This window comes from Poromitra crassiceps, assembly GCF_964638095.1.
Source record: "Poromitra crassiceps genome assembly, chromosome: 15".
In the NCBI taxonomy this organism is placed as follows: Eukaryota; Metazoa; Chordata; class Actinopteri; order Beryciformes; family Melamphaidae; genus Poromitra; species Poromitra crassiceps.
The window spans coordinates 7,062,482-7,082,443 of record NC_139634.1 but is presented as its reverse complement, the minus strand read 5'-3'; the positions used below and the strand labels follow the sequence as shown (position 1 = coordinate 7,082,443).

At 42.8% G+C, this 19,962-nt stretch overlaps 1 protein-coding gene across 1 annotated transcript in view; it reads right to left on the bottom strand.

The window, feature by feature from the left end:
* The window catches only part of atp7a (ATPase copper transporting alpha), a 40,084-nt gene extending 20,873 nt beyond the window's left edge, over nucleotides 1–19,211 (bottom strand). The window contains exons 1-14 of the mRNA XM_083652293.1: nucleotides 19,091–19,211; nucleotides 14,705–15,206; nucleotides 11,262–12,005; nucleotides 9,440–9,685; nucleotides 9,192–9,355; nucleotides 8,002–8,163; nucleotides 7,557–7,633; nucleotides 7,194–7,416; nucleotides 6,803–7,036; nucleotides 5,970–6,061; nucleotides 4,743–4,870; nucleotides 3,234–3,388; nucleotides 2,777–2,911; nucleotides 1,156–1,350 (exon numbers count right to left, since the gene is read on the bottom strand). Coding sequence (XP_083508419.1) covers nucleotides 1,156–1,350; nucleotides 2,777–2,911; nucleotides 3,234–3,388; nucleotides 4,743–4,870; nucleotides 5,970–6,061; nucleotides 6,803–7,036; nucleotides 7,194–7,416; nucleotides 7,557–7,633; nucleotides 8,002–8,163; nucleotides 9,192–9,355; nucleotides 9,440–9,685; nucleotides 11,262–12,005; nucleotides 14,705–15,206; nucleotides 19,091–19,210 — 3,177 coding nt within the window. The 5' untranslated portion in view covers nucleotide 19,211. The remainder of the gene's footprint in view (nucleotides 1–1,155; nucleotides 1,351–2,776; nucleotides 2,912–3,233; nucleotides 3,389–4,742; nucleotides 4,871–5,969; nucleotides 6,062–6,802; nucleotides 7,037–7,193; nucleotides 7,417–7,556; nucleotides 7,634–8,001; nucleotides 8,164–9,191; nucleotides 9,356–9,439; nucleotides 9,686–11,261; nucleotides 12,006–14,704; nucleotides 15,207–19,090) is intronic.
* Nucleotides 19,212–19,962: the final 751 nt, after the last annotated feature.

The following is a 19,962-nucleotide window of genomic DNA, read 5'->3' as shown; positions in this document are numbered from 1 at the left end:
GTGTCAGTGCAGACAGCGCACAGAACTTGAATCTCCAGCAATAGGCTACGCACCTTAATCTCTCCCACTCCACACCTGGCAGCTGCGACAGCTCTCCTGCACTCGTTCTCGGCTCCCATGTGGCTTTATTTGTGATAAGCATTTTGATTAATCTCCTCATCATACGAGCGTCGGGCAACAAGTGTGAGCCTTTGATTGATTGATTGATTCGCCTGACGTAGGTAAAAAGGCTTTTTACCTCCGCTAAATTGACAGCCTATACGTCGGGTCTCTTTGCTGAAGTAGGCTACTTGTTGCATGATCTCGATTAAAAAAAGGACTGGCCTAGCAAGGGATGTCTGTTTTGACATTTAGGTTTCCTCCTGTGTGTTTCCTCACAGCGGGTCCAGCGCTGGCCGGCGGGACTGATGCTGCTTGTGTAGCTTTTAAACGGCGCTCTACAGTAACGAAAGCGTCTGCTATATTTTTCTTTTTCACAAACACTCAACATACAGGGGGCGGAAAACATATGATGTAATAAGTCTCTATTTAAGTCGTAGCTTATTGGCAACATCACTTAGGTTATAGGTCACACAATATTAGGCTATTTTATATAAGGAATTTATTTATTTGGCATATTTTCAGCCGGCCACTTGAGCCGGTGACCTTTCAATTTGCCGGCCCACGGCAACAAATACCGGCTAAAAGCCGGCAATTGCCGGCTAATGGAATCCCTGGTTCACATTCACAATGTGTATGGATTTGACAGATGGTCAATTATATAAATGGATGACTACATGTCATGGGTGTCAGAATACCACAGCGCCCCCTCTCTCACCTTATGGGCACTACATGTCATGGGTGTCAGAATAGCACAGCGCCCCCTCTCTCACCTTATGGGCACTACATGTCATGGGTGTCAGAATAGCACAGCGCCCCCTCTCTCACCTTATGGGCAGTCACTACATGTCATGGGTGTCAGAATAGCACAGCGCCCCCTCTCTCACCTTATGGGCAGTCACTACATGTCATGGGTGTCAGAATACCACAGCGCCCCCTCTCTCACCTTATGGGCACTACATGTCATGGGTGTCAGAATAGCACAGCGCCCCCTCTCTCACCTTATGGGCACTACATGTCATGGATGTCAGAATAGCACAGCGCCCCCTCTCTCACCTTATGGGCCATCTCGAGCGGCTCTCCTCCCTTGATAAGGATGCCGTTCTGGGCTCCCACGCCCGTGCCCACCATGACAGCTGTGGGGGTTGCCAGGCCCAGGGAACAGGGGCAGGCGATGCACAACACTGTTATGGAGGCCTGGAAGGCAAACCGAATCACTGCCTCGGCCTTGGAAATACTCTTGTCGTAACCCTGCAGGAGGCAAATGGACTTGTTATTTTCACTTCCACATCAGTTACTTTGTGCTTTCACCTTCGATTAACACATTCACTGCCAACAGTTTTTTTTTTACTGTAGGTAGCTTCTGCCAAGGGTTTTTTTGAGGATTCTGGCTCATCTTTCAAGAGCCGAGGATTATTTTCTGCTAGGAATTTGTGAACGCAAAATATCTCAAAAGAACTAATATAATGTGTGCTTTCTCTGTCTAAAAGAGTTAGTTTGTAGAGTTAGTAGTTATGTAGGCATTAGCAGTTGAATACAGCATGGTTTCAGCGTCTGAAAACGAAAGTTGAGATAAATGCCTTTTTGTGAAATTCGATAGAACAGTCACTTTAACCATTTATTTTTGGCATCAGTAACACATCAGAATCTAAACAATAGTTCTGAACAGTAATTTCCTCCATAACACCACCCCCACCCCCCTCTCCTTCAAACTCCTCCCGCCGTGTGTGTTCTCCTCCCTCCGTAGCTCTGCAGCGGATGTGTCACAAGCGAGTTTCTGCTGTCTGTGCTGCCTGGCTGCTGGCGGCCGCTCTTTGGGCGAGTCTGGATGGGGCTCGTTCGTTTTCGGTTGTGAGCTCAGCTGGAATGAAGCTGCGTGCGATTCTGGGCTTTCTGCTGGTGTTTCAAAGTGTGTTGCACCCATAATCTATTATGCAAATTTGCAATCCCCCACCGCCAGCTCCCAGCACGAAAGCGAAAGCGTTTTCGCCAATCCATTTTCATGAGAATGGCTTCCTCACGCTGCTGTCTTTGCTTGGCTTTCTCTCGTCTGGAGAGCACTGTCGCCACTTAGTGGGTCGGTAAAATAGGTTAAACACATTCAATAGCTCCCATATTTTTATAGGAGATGTAAAAGGGTTTGATCCACGTCCCACCGTCAAAAAAAAAAAAAAAAAATTTGACGAGATAATTCGTCGACGGCAGTCAACCGTTGGATTTTTTTTGACGAGATATCTCGTCGACGGCAGTGAATGTGTTAAGAAAATGCATTAGTAATTATAGGCATTATCAGAGGTATTAATAAGTAACAACTGTGCTATTCACCCATGTCTATTTCTTTTTAGCTCAGCAAAAAAAGCAATGGATGATGTCATTTGATGCTATATTGAGGAGTTTAGGTTAGCTACACATTAAAAAATAATGATTGTTTTCTTTTTTAACTTGGGACTTATTTATATATTTATGTTGTTTTTGCCATCATGATGATTGATTGCGTTAAAAATGCCATCACTTATTTCATTGTAGATATGTTATAAACGTTAGGAATGTGTATATACAACCTACGTAAAGATTTACAGTGAAGTGAGACATTTTGAACACAGTGGCCATGATGGCAAAAGCCAGGAAGAAAATAAACAACCTGAATCAATCCTTTAAGTTTGAAGGGAAGACTCACAGGGAAATATTTCTCAACTAGATCGAAGTCCCAAAACCCAATGAAGATCCAGGCGACCAGGGTGAGCAGGGAGATGCCGACAATGAAGGGCACAAAGTAGCCACTGATCTTATCTGCATACTGCTGGATGGGAGCCTGAAAGCAGAGATGTCAGAAATCAAATACCTGAGCATTTCCCCCCTCAAACAAAGTACCGTAGGTAGATGCATTACATTACATTACATTACGTCATTTGGCAGACGCTTTTATCCAAAGCGACTTACAATAACACATTTTTTGTCAGCAATAGAGCAATCAACTATGGAGCACAGTCTATGACAACTACAACTTCTGAAGGAACAGTGGTACAAGTTTAGGTTAGTGGTACAAGGTTTTTTTTTTTTTTTTTTTTTTTTTTTGATGCTGTACAGAAATAAGTGGCACCAACATTAAGACCATCTGCAACCTCATAACTCACCTTTGAAGTCTGTGCCTCCTCAACCAGTTTGACAATCTGAGACAGAGTGGTGTCCATACCAACATGTGTAGCGCTGATGAGCAGAGAGCCGTTCTGGTTGATGGACCCAGCGATCACTGTGCTACCAGGCTTCTTCGTCACTGGCATGGCCTCACCTAGGGACACAAAGCAACAGCTGGTCAGAAAACACCCAGGGACACAAAGCAACAGCTGGTCAGAAAACACATCAGACCAGGAGAGTGGAAAACAGCTGGCCTGATATCAGACCAGGAGAGTGGAAAACAGCTGGCCTGATATCAGACCAGGAGAGTGGAAAACAGCTGGCCTGATATCAGACCAGGAGAGTGGAAAACAGCTGGCCTGATATCAGACCAGGAGAGTGGAAAACAGCTGGCCTGATATCAGACCAGGAGAGTGGAAAACAGCTGATCTGATATCAGACCAGGAGAGTGGAAAACAGCTGGCCTGATATCAGACCAGGAGAGTGGAAAACAGCTGGTCTGATATCAGACCAGGAGAGTGGAAAACAGCTGGCCTGATATCAGACCAGGAGAGTGGAAAACAGCTGATCTGATATCAGACCAGGAGAGTGGAAAACAGCTGACCTGATATCAGACCAGGAGAGTGGAAAACAGCTCTCCTGATTTCAGACAGAATTGTCAACTTGTTACACTACATTTCCATCTTCAGGCTGACACTGCCTCCACTCTAAACGATTTATGTGTGGGAGGGGGATTCGATTTTCCCTAACCAATCAGCACACAGCTTGACAACGGCATTAGTCCTGCCTGTGGTGCTGATTGCCTCCCCCGGCACTCATTGGACCGATCATTTTTCAATTGAGAAACCGCTGTTTCGTGTCACGATGCCAAACCAGAATCAGTCAACTCAGTGGAGTGGGCAGATTCAAAGGTCTGGACCGAGGCAAGAAAACAGCACCAAGTCATTTGGTGCAAGTCGACCACAGCTCACATCATAGCCAAAGACTAGGATACATGTTCTGGCAGAATTGGAAAGTGATCTTTTCATATTGACGTGTACCTTGATGATGTGAGCACTGCAATAAGTACAAAAATTAAATTACAAATTAAATGAAACCAATGACTCACATGGTGAAATTGGATCATTGCAACAGCAATCAACAATACTGGACACAGCAGATACAAATGCAATGTAAACAAGAATAGAGTAAATGGGGGTTATATAAAGATATGCAACTGACAATTTCAACACCAAGAATGTGATAATGAAAAGTGTGACAAAATGTATACATTACTACAGCATTATTAGTGTGTGCAAGGTAACAGCAATATAACTTACTGTGGCAAACAATGAATGCAGAATATGTACATTGTGAAATATATGCAGTATGACATTTGGAAACATAATATCAGTATGCACTGTTTACCACTGAGAAGGACATAGGAATATGAAGAATACTAATGAATACAAATACTAGTGTATGTATGCTAATAGTGTATACTAGGCAATCGACTCAATGTGACTAACCAGTGATCAGAGACTCGTCGGCCATGGAGTGACCCTCGATGACTCTTCCATCCACTGGGAACTTCCCTCCTGGTACGACCTTCACAACATCACCCCTCTGCACCAGCTCTACGTCCACCTGCTCCTCACTGGACAACACGGGGATGGATGTGAAGATGAAACAGTGAAAGGAAAGGACGGTTAGACTAAACTAAGCTAGATGGGATACTCATATGTAGATGGTCTTAACTTGACAACAGAAACATTCTAAATTGCCCCTAGCTGACTTCCTGTTGCAGTGTTTGCTAACACAATAGCTGACAGCTAGGTTTCAAACCGTTCCCTAGCAACACAAATCCACGGAAACCGTCTATGAGGAGTCATTATTAGGGAACAAAACCTCTATTCACTCAAAAGTACAGTACGGTAGTTAGTTAGTAGAGCATTCACCTGGACTTATTACATAGTAGTAGGGGTGTCACGATATTTCGTCGCACGATATATCGCGATATCGAAACGGCACGATATGCGTATCGTCAGAAAAGAATTGTATCGTTTAAAAATAAATAAATAAATAAATAAATAAATTTTTGCTCCTGAATAATAATAGAACAAATTTAGCAGAATCAACACGCATGAGTGAGGGGGTAGACTACCACTGGCATGGCAAAACAGCTCAAGGGGTACATAAGATTACATAAGTTTAGGGACCATTGAGCATGAGTTATTTAAGAAATAGATTGTATACTTTATTTTTCTTTCACCATGCAACAAACATTTAGTTTGTGACAGTGTGACACATTCTATTGCAAGAGAAGCATTATCTTCCATGTTGTTTTATAGTTATTATAATAACAATTTCCAAAAACAGCATTTGTTTTGTATTTTGTGTATTTCAAATGAAAGACTATTTTTCCAGTATTTTCCCAGGGCTCCCTTGAAAAGAGGTTTCGATTTCAACGGGACTCACATGGTTAAATAAATGATAAATAAATACATAAAAATTGTTTACTTTTGTTAAAAAGAATATTGTTAAAATATCGTATCGTTATCGTGAACCCAATATCGTGTATCGTATCGTATCGTGAAATTAGTGTATCGTGACACCCCTACATAGCAGCACCTCGTTTATGCAAAACATGCCCTTCACTGCACTTGCTCTGCCAAGTCGGGCAGGTCCAACAACTTGCCAACTTGTTTTTTTGTAATCTAACTCCAGCTGAACAAAGCACAGAGAACAAGGAGTACCTGAGAATAGACTTGTCACTGTTGAGAAGGACCACTGTGGCCTCAGTAGCTTGTAGAGACATCAGCTTGGACAAAGCCTCCGATGTTTTGCTCTGGACGGGGGGGAGGCGAAAGCACAAAGAAGAAGAATGATGTGGCTGTGATGGTCTTAAGAGTTCGAAGCAGATATATAGCTGGAGAGCTATCAGCCCGCACACTCACCGGATAATTTAAAGTCTTAGGTGCACGGCAAAAGAGTTTCTTGAAGCAATAGAGAAGGAGCCAGCACTCAGAGAGTCCTTTTGAGGGTTTTTATTCCTGTTGCACCACAACGTTGTGGTGCAACAGGAATAAAAACCCTCAAAAGGACTCTCTGAGTGCTGGCTCCTTCTCTATATGGTCTTAAGAGTGCCATCGCCTGGACACTACACACAGTAGAGCTGCCGAAAATAATCGATTCAGAGATGCATCGTGATGCTTAATAGGACGATTCTGAATCGATTAACAAATGTCAAAAATCGATTATTTTTTTATTTTTTATTTTTATTTTTATTTTTATAATCAAATAAAATAGAATGTAAGTACATGCAGTTGTTTATTTTAATTAGGGATCATAATACAATGCAATTCCAAATGCACATTTATTTTAAAAGTAGCCACACAGTGAGAAAAAAGAAAGTGAGAAAAAATAAATCATGTATTGCGGAAAAAGTGATGCATCGATTTAAGATGCATCATATAATCGAATCGAATCGAATCGTAGACTTGTATAATCGAATCGTATCGAATCGTGAGATCAGTGAAGATGCACAGCTCTAACACACAGACGTCAAGACATATACAATGTGCCAAACCTTGGCTATCTGCTCCAGCCAGCGTCCCAGGGAGATGAAGACGAAGAGCATGGGCGGCGTGTCGAAGAAGGTGATGGGGTTGACTTTGGCCCTCTCTGCCATGGCCACGATGAGGATGACGAATGAGTAGGCGAAGGCGATGGAGGTGGCCAGAACGATGAGGACGTCCATGTTCGCTGACCGGTGTTTGACCGCCTTATAGGCTTGGATGTAGAAGTAGCGCCCGCCAACAAACTGTGGAGAGAGAGAAAGACAACAAGGCTTGTATTCAACTGGACCACACACTTTCCCCCGGCCCGGCGAATAAGTGCTTCTTTCACCAGATCTAATTGAGCGATTCATTTCGCCGTATCGTGTTCATCGAGGGAACAAGTTCATGTCTCTGATCTACCTGTACAGGCACGCAGAAGAGGAAAGAGAGCAGGTTCATGATGGAGAGGCCTGGGAGCAGCTGTCTCTCCAGGAACATGGTGGAGTGGTAGTGCTCGCGGTCCTCGGCCGTGGTGTTGTGGTGGTGCGACATGCTGATCTGGTGGTCCACGATCATCATGTAGATCATCATGCCCATCACGGGCACACAGAAAATCAAGCTCACCAGGAAAGACTTCCTCCACCTTGATGTGAACAGAGAAGGTATTAGAAATGACAACAACAAGTTGACAAAGCAACAAGTCGAACCTGCTGCCTTTGCTTGTGGTTAGCCACAGACACGCAGGCACAGATAGAATGCACCTAAAAACAAAATGGTACTTACTGTCTTATCTCCTTGCTGTGGTCCAGGTGGCTGCCGGTGCGATCCCTCTTTACTAGAGAAGCTTCAAACCCCAGATTCTACCAATAACAGTCACATTAGTCAAATCTTGTATCCCTGCGGTGCTAGATGCTTTAGTTTATAGAAACATATCTATATCTATATATCTATATATATCTATATACATACATATATCTATATATATATCTCTATCTATCTATATATACATATATCTATATACATCTCTCTATCTATCTAGATATCTCTATATATGTAATATATCTATATCTATATATCTATATCTAGATATATATACACCGTATATATTACTAATCTACTAAGTTGTATGGATTTCAACTGGCCTCAATATGCAATAAGGGAAGGTTGGAGTAAGTAGCTGAAGAAATGTCTGAATAAAAGACAGAGACAGCACTGAAGCACTGAATACCTCGATCAGCTTGATGACGTCTCGCGGGCCTGTTATTTCAGAGTCGTACTTAACGTGAGCTTTGTTGGTTGCCAGGGCAACAGAGGCATATATAACCCCCTTCTCTCTCATGAGGCTGGATTCGATTTTGTGAACACAAGAGGCACATGTCATTCCCCGGACCTGCAAGAAGGTGAAGAGGGCCAATCAAGTGGAGGAAGGGCCAAAAATAGCCTGGAGGGTTTGGACAAAGGATCTCACATGAATCACGTAAGACACTGGAAGGCAAGTCACATGCGTTGGATATTCTTCTCAACCGACGACGGAATTGTTTCTTTGTGGATTTGATATCGTGTAAATAAACTCTGCAAAAATAGTTTGGAAATGTGTGTTTGTAATGATCATATCTCTGCTCTGTTACATTACTGTATCCTCAGTATTGTATCTTATATGAAAGCCTGTTCATTTCCCTTCGTAACACACTCTCATTTGTAAGGAGTCTGCATTTGTAGGCTGTGCAGCACAGCTGATTATGTCAGTAGTGCCGAAGTCAAAAGTAACAACTTGCCCTGCCAATATCAGCACACGATGCAGCATTTTCACTGTTACAGTTTTCAAGGAGCTGTCCATCAGCAAGGGGTTTTTAAATGTTTAAAAAAATAAAAAAAATAAAATAAATGGGGCCCACTTACAATACCTCCACGGATCACCAGAGGGCCACGGACCACAGGTTTGGAATCACTGCTCTAGCACATCCAGCACACCAGAGCTGATTCAATTGGGCACCTGGTTCTTCCACTCGCTACTGAGGCTCCTGTGTTTAATGAATAATGTGTACAATTGCCAATGTCTTGTTTGTTCCTTGTTACTGATACAGAGTTCAATCATCCAATCCCCCAAACAACTCAAGACAATAGAGTCAATACCAACAGGAGGATAAACACTGTTTGACATTGGCAGAGTAATTTGACACTTGATGTTGGTGCTACTGACATACTCAGCTGTGCTGCTCATCTCACAAATGTAGAATCCTTACAAATGAGACCGTGATACGAAGGGAAATGAACAGGCTTTCATATGAGATAAGATACAATACTGAGGATACAGAAACAGCAGAGATATGATCATCCAAACACAGGTTTCCAAACTTTTTGTGCCGAGTTTAAATAATGTTGAATGCATCTTGTTGAAGTCATCTTAAGCTCACTCACCACTAGTTCCAGGTTTCCATCTGAACCCTCGTAGTCCTCCATGACGGAGGCGGTGAAGCCCAGCTCTCTCACACACTCAGCGATCTTCAGGGGATCAATAACATCAGGACTATAACGCACCTCTGCCTTACTGGCCATTAGTGCCACTAGAACAGAGTAGATACCTGTAAAATATGAAGAATAAAAAACATGATATAGCAAGCAAACAAACAACCAACAAATGGGAAAAGTCCTGAGTTTTGACGCACCAGCTTCGTTCTTGAGGTTCCGCTCGATGTTTGCCACGCAGGACGCGCAGGTCATCCCTCCTATCTGGATGAAGCATTTAGAATTGGTGCCCCCCTTGCCTCGCTGCGGGGTCTCCCTCTCTGGATCACTGCCTCGCTGCGGGGTCTCCCTCTCTAGATCACTGTCCAGGTCCTTTTCTTTCACGGGTGCTGGAATCAGAGATGAGGATGGACTGGGATCCGACACAAGCACCAGGGAGTTGGTCTCTGCAGACATGCAGCAAGATATGGTTATAAGTTATGGTTGCATTAGATTAATTATATGGGCAAGAAAACCCATAATAGGATTGAAATTTCAATTAGACTTAAGGCAGCTGTTTAGATCAACTTGTTTCTTTTTCTAAAAGACTCAAATTGGTCCTTGTAACAGATCACATGAATGCATTTAAACACAGTGGATAAGCTTTAGTCCTCAGAGGCAAATATCCACCACTAGACTATCCCAGGGGGGCGTCTCTAGTAGGGGTGGGGGAAAAAATCGATTCACCTAAGTATCGCGATTTTTAATGTCACGATTTTTTGGATCGATCTTTTATTCCAGAATCGATAATCGCAAATTAAAAAAAAAAAAAAAAAAAAATTTTTTTTTTTTGGGTGCTTGCAGTCAGGCCACTCACTGAACAGCAGGCCAGGCGCCGCCTACTGGTTTACTAGTGGTTTTATTACTTTATTAGTTAGTCTGAAGTAATAATTACACTTCAGGGTTAAAGTGGGTGCATCTCATTGTAAAATTGGACCCAAATCTGGCTTCAAACGGCCCAAATTTCACGCGCGTTGGCCCATATCGGCCTGGCCTGCTTGGTATCTAATGCCCGGCCTGAATTATGATCCCAGTCCGCCCCTGTTTTTAACTATATCGCCCAGCCCTACTCATGATATATAATATACAGTCTCTAGTGTATGATTCAACTTTTCCCATGTTCTAATCTAGTGTAAAAAAGCAAACAAACTGAAAAAATAAAAGAAAAAAATAAACAAAAATCGCAATAAATCGTAATATCGAATCGCAATAATCGTAGAATCGCAATAATCGTGAATCGCAATATATATCGAATCGGCACCAAAGTATCGTGATAGTATCGAATCGGGAGATAAGTGAATCGGCACAGCCCTAGTCTCTAGTAACAAGTAATGTCACTATTCACCTTATTCCTGGATTTACGTTTCCCATGATTCTCAGCGGTTGCCGGTTGTCGACTTCCTGTTTAAATTTCTTTCACTAGCAAGGAAGTGCGCGCCGCTGTCAAAGAGTGGGAACGTTTGGCTTATTTTATCCAAAATGGCTAAAAATAGTAACGTTGTGTGGTTGCATAGCGGTGATATTTTACAAAAACAAGGTGAATGTCAATTCACTGGTACTGTATGGGCTTATTTTAGCCGAAATTGCAAAAAAATTGTATGTGGTTGCATAGCAGCAGCTTTTGTTTTGAAGGCTAAACGTCCAAACCGGAACTCTTATTATTTGGTCATTGAACGGAGCTTTAGCGGTCTCTCTCTTTCAAGATTCAAGGTATTGTCACTCCGTTGTACAATTATGCACGTGTGAAATTATTGTGCTGGGGGGCTCCATCACAAGACATAGGTAGGTACAAAGTCACAACAATTATTATGATTATTTTCAGTCTCTTTCGCTATGAACGGTCCTGGGCGGAAACAGGCAACCGGCAGCTGGGAACAGGGAGTCATGGACGCACCCACGGTCTCACCAGGAAACTCATGAATAGTAAAACTTCTCTAGTAGCTTGAAGAGCTGAATATAGAACCAAACCATGTAACTTCTCACCAGGTAGGAAGGCGTCGAAACCCATGTCCTCTATAGCCTCCCTCAGCTCTTCTGGTGTGGTCAGGAGGGGGTCGTACTCAAAGGTCCCCCTGTGATTAGCCAGAGAGACCTGGGCTGACATCACCCCCTTTTTCTGGGAGATCATGCCCTCGATGGACTGGACACAGGAGCCGCACGTCATCCCCTCGATGTGAATGTGAACTCCAGTCCCCAGGGGCTGGGTGAAACAGGGCTGTGGGGCAGCAACTTGGGCCTGGGTTTCTCCTCCTCCAGTCGATACGGGTGGTGATGAAGCAGAGTCCCAGGGCTGCGTCTTGAAGATCCCAGGCGGCAGCGCCTCTATAGCCTGCTGCAGCTGAGGCACGGTGATCTTCAGGGGGTCGTGGCAGATGGAGGCCTTCTCCTTCTCCAGGGAGACCTCCACGGACGAGACCCCAGGCAGCGTGGAGATGTTGTCCTGGATATTGACCACGCAGGAGCGGCAGTGCATGCCCGTCACCCGCAGCGTGGCGAGGACCGTGTCTATGAAGATTTCGGTCTCTTCCGACGTCTCCGACAGGGGAGAACCTGTTGACCTGCGAGAGTCTTTGAAACGTTCCATGTCACTGGGTGACAGCTGCAGAGGGCGGGGCTTGGACTTGACGGAAGCCTTGAAGCCGGCCACAGCAATCTGGTCGATGATGGTTTGGATAGTGATGAGGTATGGTAGGTGTACGACTGTAGCTTCCTGAGACTCTAAAACAACTGTGGAGAATGGAGACAGGAGAAAGTGTGTTTGTTTTACAAATAAAGCATCGGGTCTTCAAAAGAAAGCGTCTGCCAGGATAATGAGAACAAGAAGTGACTGTGCATGAAAGCAGGATGCACATGTTTGCAATCATCAATGAAAATAAAACAAAGGAAATATAGTTCAGATCAATCATTTCAAAACAATGATCCTACCACATGACTGCTGGCATGAAAGTTAAGCACATTGTTGCTAAAACCTTTGCTTACAAAACGTTTGTGTTCGTGAGAAGAGAGTACCGCAGGGATGATGTATTTTTGTAGGCTTTATCCAGAAATCGCCGCCATTTTGTTCTTCAGTGGAAAAGTCTATGGGGTTTTAGAATGGGGATTTCACTTAAATGCATAAAATAAGGTGTGTGTTTAACAAAAGTGTATGGGAACGCAAATTTGGGTTCAGCATTATGCCTTTTGAAGTATCGCGTTTAAAAAGAAACGCATTTACGTTCCAAAAGTTATTCACGTTTGTGAAGATTGTCATGTGGAACCCAAATTTGCGTTCATCTTCATCTGCGTCAAACTGACCTGGGAGCTGACAAATATCGGTGTGCGGACTCTATTTAATTTCTAAGTTCATTTGCCTTTTGTCCTGCACCTGACCTCCTTCAAGCGGATGTGCACACCCTACTCCTTTCTTCATTGACCCAAATTTGCGTTCCCATAAACTTTTGTTACCCACAGACCTTATTTTATGCATTGAAGCGAAACCCCCATGTTAAATCCCATAGACTTTTCATCTCACGAACCCGGACTCATTCCTGCGGCTCTCTATAGAATCTTCAGTGCTTTAGAAATTACATTACATTACATTACGTCATTTGGCAGAAGCTTTTATCCAAAGCGACTTACAATAACACATTTTTGTCAGCAATAGAGCAATCAACTATGCAACACAGTCTATGACAACTACAACATCTGAAGGAGTAGTGGTAAAGTTAAGTTAGTATTATTTATTTTTTTAAGAGAGAAAGAAGTTAGTTCAAGGAGGGCCCAGATGGAGCATGAAAAGGTGAGTCTTTAGTCTTTTCCGAAAGATCGGCAGTGATTCAGCCGTCCTGACTGAAGGTGGAAGCTCATTCCACCATTGAGGTGCCAGGGACGAGAAGAGTCGCGATCGGGAATGAAGACTGATGAATTTTAGGTGGCAAAAGGTATACAAAATGGATATGTAGAATTTTTGACTGGAACCCTTTAGATGTAACATAAATCTTAGATAGGCCAGTTCATACGCAATGCCAGTTCTACTCTGTCACATAATCCTATCAGTGAACATGTCCCTCCTGATAACTGTGCCAGAGAAGGGATTTCATGAGCCATAGTCAAATGCTGCCCAGCAATCTTCCAGTGGTGAACCTGGGCAAATATTGAGGCATCACATTTGTAAGCAGTAAGACATGTCATACAGAGAGAGGTCAGCAGCTGTGTGACAACATCTCTTTGCTGCCAGCTGTAGAAAACTCATTCATCTATGTCATAGATTCATAAATCAGGTTTCCATCCACCATTTGCGCATAAAAAAACAGAGTGGAAACGCTGCCTAATTTGCAAAAGCCTCCAAATATCGCAAAACAGTTTTCACGCTTGAGGGAGGTGGAAAAGTCGGGTGTATCGATAAAATGAAAATGCGATACGTGCGGTGGAAACAGATTAAGCGATATTCCGTTGTCTCTCCATTCAAAAACCAGGCAGTTTGCCTTGATCACTGCAAAACATGACATGCCGTGTAGCCTGCACACAATAGGGCTACACACAGTAAATAATGGTAAATAAGCAGCACAATACACGCCGTGGTAAACAGAAGACGACTGGGATATTAAAGGAACACTCTGCCCATTTTCAACCAGCTTTGTATCATTAGAACATCAGTAGTATATCAGAAAACTGTAAACTGTTTTGAAGTCTGTCATTTAATTTGACAGTTATTGAGTGTTAAAGTGTGGACCAGTGACATCACTGGTCCACACTAACTCCAATTAATAACTCATTAACTCAAATCAACTCTCAATAACTGTCAAACTAGATGAATGATGAATAGTTTGACAGTTATTGAGAGTTGATTTGAGTTAATGAGTTATTAATTTGAGTTAGTGTGGACCAGTGATGTCACTGGTCCACACATTAACACTCAATAACTGTCAAATTGAATGACAGACTTCAAAACCGTTTACAGTTTTCTGATATACTACTGATGTTCTAATGATACAAAGCTGGTTGAAAATGGGCGGAGTGTTCCTTTAACTTTAAGGCGACTCACTTCTAGAATTGAATGAAATTGTATTCACTTACTATCTGCTCCGTGGATTATAACGTTATGCTTGCCGAGTCGCACCTGGTAATCCAGAAATGGCGTTATGGTACCTTTGTCTACTTGTAGGCTAGATCATCAAGAAACGTTAAATGAATAACGTTAGATGTGTTTAACAGAGCTGTATATCGGGTCTAGCAGCTGATCAGCAGCTCAGACAGCCTCAAACACAAGGTGATTGACAGCTCTATAATTCGCAAAATAGCAGTGGATGGAAACGCGCATTATTTCGCATTTTCTTTTGCCGACTTTCTGAAAATTCGATTAAAAGTTGCAACACATTTGGATGGAAACCCAGCTATAGTCATAGATTCTATGACTACAAGCTTGTAGAACAGGGAAAGTACAGCACCTTTGATTTTTTCAATCCCTTTAAGTTTTCCAATCTTCCCTTCAATAGTGCTGGTGCAGGAGTGACAGGTCATCCCCTCGATGCACAGCTTCAGCAGCGACGCCCCTCCTCCAGAGCTGAGGGAGGAGACCCGGGCCGGGCTTCTCTGTGTGGGGCTGGGTACCGGAACCTCCGGAGGCTCAACACTGGCCACCACCTCTCTCAGCTGCAGAGCCGACGTCAGGGACGGGACAAAGGTGACAGAGAGACCCGTCTGGTCCTGGTTCTCCCTGACATCCAGCACACCTTGAACCTGCGAGAGCCTCGCCAGGGCCTCCTGCTGGGCTACAGGTGGCAGGCCTGAGGTGGAGAGCAGCTGGGTATCAGTAGGGACCGGTGTGGCTGTGCTGGACTCTGATAGGCTGGATTCAAACCCCATGTCCTCGACCGCCTCGGACAGAGACTCTGGGCTCTGCAGGCTGTGGTCAAACATGACCGTGGCATTCTTCAGCTCCAAAGACACCTAGAAAACAAGAGTTTCATTAGCGGTCAGCAGAAATCAATATCACAGAGAACATTATAAATCATTAAAATCCATTTAAAAAATTGCTGTTTACGAAGACATTTACTGGACTAGCACTAATGCGTGCCAATGTTGTGACTGCCAGTCAATGATAAAATGCTGAACTAAACAGCACATCAAAAAGCTGTCTAAGCTGAATCAATTCAGCTGTCAGTGACAGCCGTGCTCATTCAATGTAATTTTAGACAAAAGAGTGGCGCACAATAGAATATTGAATGTCATTTCCTTCTTCAGCAGCACTGTACCAGAGATTTATTTTCCCATAGACATTTCATAAAATGCTTATAAAAATAGTTGTACTTGTTCAAACCAAACTATATATATATATATATATATTTAGAAACAGGAGAGCTCGCATAACATTTCACTCGGACCAAAACGTAAAAAAAAAGCGGGTTTAAAGAAAATGTTTTTTCGATGTTTGTTTGTTTTTAGTTTATGTCCGAGTGAAATGTTCTATGGTCTCTCTCCCAATTCTAAATATATCTGAACCGTTTGGTTTGAACAAGTAAAACCATTTTTTATAAACATTTTACCAAATGTCTATGGGAAAATAAATGGCGGATGAAAATCTCTGGTACAGTGCTGAAGCAGCCAGGAAGTGACGTTCACTCTATTGTTGTGCAATAGCTTTCCTATCTTGCCAATGGTACTCTCAGTACTATATATATAAAAAAAGGGGGAAGATCAGATGAGGCAATTGGCCTTGGTAAACCCACAGCCTGTTCCAACATCATGAGGACCCTTTGCTCTCCTTCAAGCAGGAAACATGTGACACAGTCATGGGGTCACCTGACTGAATCTGAGGGTAAGCGTGAGCGCGCCTGCATGTCCGGGAAGGGATTATCCATTCATTTCTGAGAGTAAATGAGTGGGGAAAGTGCTGGGAAAAAGACAAAGACTGCTCTAACCAGAAAGATCAATTAACTCCTCCCAAAAACATGTCTATATGGATTAGCATTAACATAACAGCGTTATGTAGCCAATAAATCCTTTCAAGACACAAATTACATTTGGTGTGGGTGCAGGCTGCTCATCGACCTGCAGCGAGACAGTCCTGCAAAGGGCAGAGCTCTATCTGGAGAAGACTATTACGTTATCTTCTCGTTTGACCTCAGCCTGAGGGGTAAACACACAGTAAGCTAAAGAGCAGGCCGCAATTTATTGCAATCAAGGAATCTCTCATGGCTTCATGAACGACTGTTTGCTGTAAATTAGACCCGCCGGCCCTCAGGGAGTACAAGTTTGTGACAAATCAATCTCCAGTGCCCTAAGATGGAGGGACCATTTGTTAATGTAATAAGATCAATCTGTCAACTTTAAACCAAGATCTTTGAAATATTCTAAGTAAAAAAAATAATAAACTGCATTGTTACAGCAGCCCTTGTTCTGTTTTTGTACTGCTGGCAGCATTGCACAAGACATTTTAAGTCAGCAAATTTGAAGAAACGGTGATTTAAACCATTGGTGTCAGAAAAACGTCAGAAGTCGTCTACTCTGGACACTTGTATTCTTGAGGGGGGAAAATAGATACCTGTTGTATAAACGTGCTCTAATAAAGCTAAAATAATGAAATTGTTGCTCAAATGGAGTGTGAACACTGCCAATGAAGACACAAAGGGCCACAAGTAAATTGTGTTGTAAATTACCGTACATATATCCTATTTAGGGCTGCAACAACTAATCGATTAAATCGATTAAAATCGATGATCAAATTCGTTGGCAACGAATTTGATCATCGATTCGTTGCCTCGCGATTAGTTGGACCGCAGAGCCATCTGTTTTGTTGATATTAACAACAGCTGACCGCAGCTGCTGCGGCGCAGTGCTGGCTACGTCACTCCCTGGCCCCGCTGTCGCGGAGCAGACTACCTCACTCGCCTTGCGCACGCGCAGTAAACGACAAACAAGTTGAAACATGGCCGAGGAGAAAGCAGCAGCTCGACCCAAAACTTAGCAAATTTGGGAGCACTTCATATTAACTGGAAATAAAAAGTCTGTTACGTGCAAAATGTGCAAAGCCGATCTTGCATGGCATGGCAGCACAACGGCCCTGCGTGAACACCTTAAACGCAAACATGTTGGATCATTGGATGGTGCCAAGGGAGCTCAGCAGCGGGGTAAGTTAACGTTATTCTACTACAAACTCGATATGCATGTAAACCATTAATGTTACATTATTAGACCCATGTGTATTGTTGTTTGAAGTGGAAATGTTCGTCTCACAGCAGATAGTTTGTTTTGTTTATCTAACGTTAACAGTCGATGCGCATTGCGCCCCATCCAGGTCGACAAGTTAACGTTACGTTACGTTGCTAACGTTAGTGGTAGAGCAGACAGCAGATAGTTTGTTTTGTTTATATAACGTTAACAGTCGATGCGCATTGCGCCCGCATCCAGGTCGATAACGTTATAGCCGACCGGCTAGTTAACGTTACGCGTTAGCTAGCTAACGTTAGTGGTAGAGCAGACTTGGTCTGTAAACTAAGGCTAAAAGAGATGTTGTTGTCCCTTGTTCATTGGTGTGTGTGTGTGTGTGTGTGTGTGTGTGTGTGTGTGTGTGTGTGTGTGTGTGTGTGCGCGCATCTTAATGTAAGGAGTGAGCTAGGACAAATTTCATTTGAGGCTTCTGTTATATAAAGGCCTTCTTTACATAAGCAATTATCAACTAAATCATCAATGAGTGAGTTTTATTGAGTTTTATGTTAATAGTGCTGTTAGGCATACTCGCTCATACAGTCTTTCTCATTTCAGAAAAAAACAACTCACCATGAGGCGTTTCGTTGTGGGGAATGCGGCTTGTATACCAAGGCAAGCAGCCATCATGACAGACAGTGTCCTGAACATGCTGGTCACCGACATGAGGCCCATGTCAACGGTTGGAGATGCAGGCTTCATTGCCATGATTAACACCCTCCACCATGGCTACACTCTTCCTTCAAGAACATTCTTCACAAAACTGATGGAGCGAAAATATGAACACAAATTCCTGGAGCAGGTCCGTTAAAGCACTTTATTTAAGAAGATATCTGGAGGGAGGAGAGGGGAGGTGAAGTGGTGAAGGGCTAAAGGAAGTAGGCAGTGAAGGAGAGGGGAAGTAAAGTGGTGAAGGGCTAAAGGAAGTAGGCAGTGAAAGAGGAGGTGAAGGGCTGAAGGAAGGAGGCAGTGAAGGGGAGGGGAAGGGGTGAATCTGTTATCTTCAATTTAACTTTTGTGTTTTAAATTTAACTGTGATTTTGTGATTCCCATTTTTCTTTGCAAGTTTAAAAGAAACCAGTGTGAATACAGTATACTATAAACAAGAGGGGACAAAGAAAAAACATCTACCACCAAAAAAACCTCTTCATTTTCTTTGCAAGTTTAAAATAAAGTTTACCACTGAATACAGTAGAAGAGGGGACAAAGAAAAAAGATGTACCACACTGATGGACAGTCAATGACAGAAAAAAGAAAAATAGCACTGGTTCGGTTCATGTTCTTGAGTAAATAAAAACTGTTTTCTACAATTTAACTTGGTTGTGGTTTCCCCCTTTTTGTATGCAAGTTTGAAGTGTTCCAATATAAACCACTAATGAATACAGTATAAACAAGAATGTTTTGATGCAGACTTATGTTGCAGGGACTACTAGAATCATCGTAATGTTGGAATTGTATGCATCAAAGGGTTAAATCGAGCATTTCTGAGCGATTTCAATATATCCGATTAATCGATTAATCGACAACTAACCCTACTGATTAATCGATTATCAAAATAATCGTTAGTTGCAGCCCTAATCCTATTGTGACTTTTGAGTGTTTATGTTTGCAACATAACTCTCATTCACCTTTATATGGATGACTCCGGGGAGAGATCCGATGCGCTGCTCTATGGATTGGACACAGGAGCCACAAGTCATCCCCTCCACCGCCAGGGCTACTGAGCACAGCTTGGCTTTCTGCGTCATGATTATTCAGTCTGAAACAACACAAGGACAACATGTGTGACATACAATTGCAAGATTTTGCGAAACAGTGGAAAAGGATTACAAAGTTAACCTTAAGTTAAGGTGATTGATAGACGGACAGACAGACAGACAGACAGACAGACAGATAGATAGATAGATAGATAGATAGATAGATAGATAGATAGATAGATAGATAGATAGATAGATAGATAGATAGATAGATGCACTTTTTGATAGAGGCTTTTTGTCCAATTTAATCTGAAGAATGTCCCGATTTCTTTTCTATGTCTGATGATTGTAGACTTCAGTATCACCTTATGTAGAAGAGGCAGTCTGGCTTGAGAGACTAACAGGAAGTGTAAACACACAATCGCAACCGATTGGGTGTTTACACTTCCTGTGGCAGAGCTTATCCCCCCGCAGCCTGCTTCCAGTGAGTCACTGGCTTTGACCAGAGAGATGATCTCTGGTTTGAGCAGGTAAACAAACAGCCGACGTTTCGAACAGGAAGTCATAACACAAAAGTGGGCGGGGCTACATAAGGTGAATAGCTCCTGTATGTTATGTTTGTAGTATCTTGTAAGCCTATGCGGGCTGACACTGGAAAAAAATGTATGTCTTACTTACTCTCCGAATTCACTCTTGTAAAATAAAATAAAAACAAAAACATTCTGTCACGGCAGGCTCGAGACAACAACCAAGACGCACTGATTCATACATTGGTAATTTGTTTATACCATCCATTATTTAAA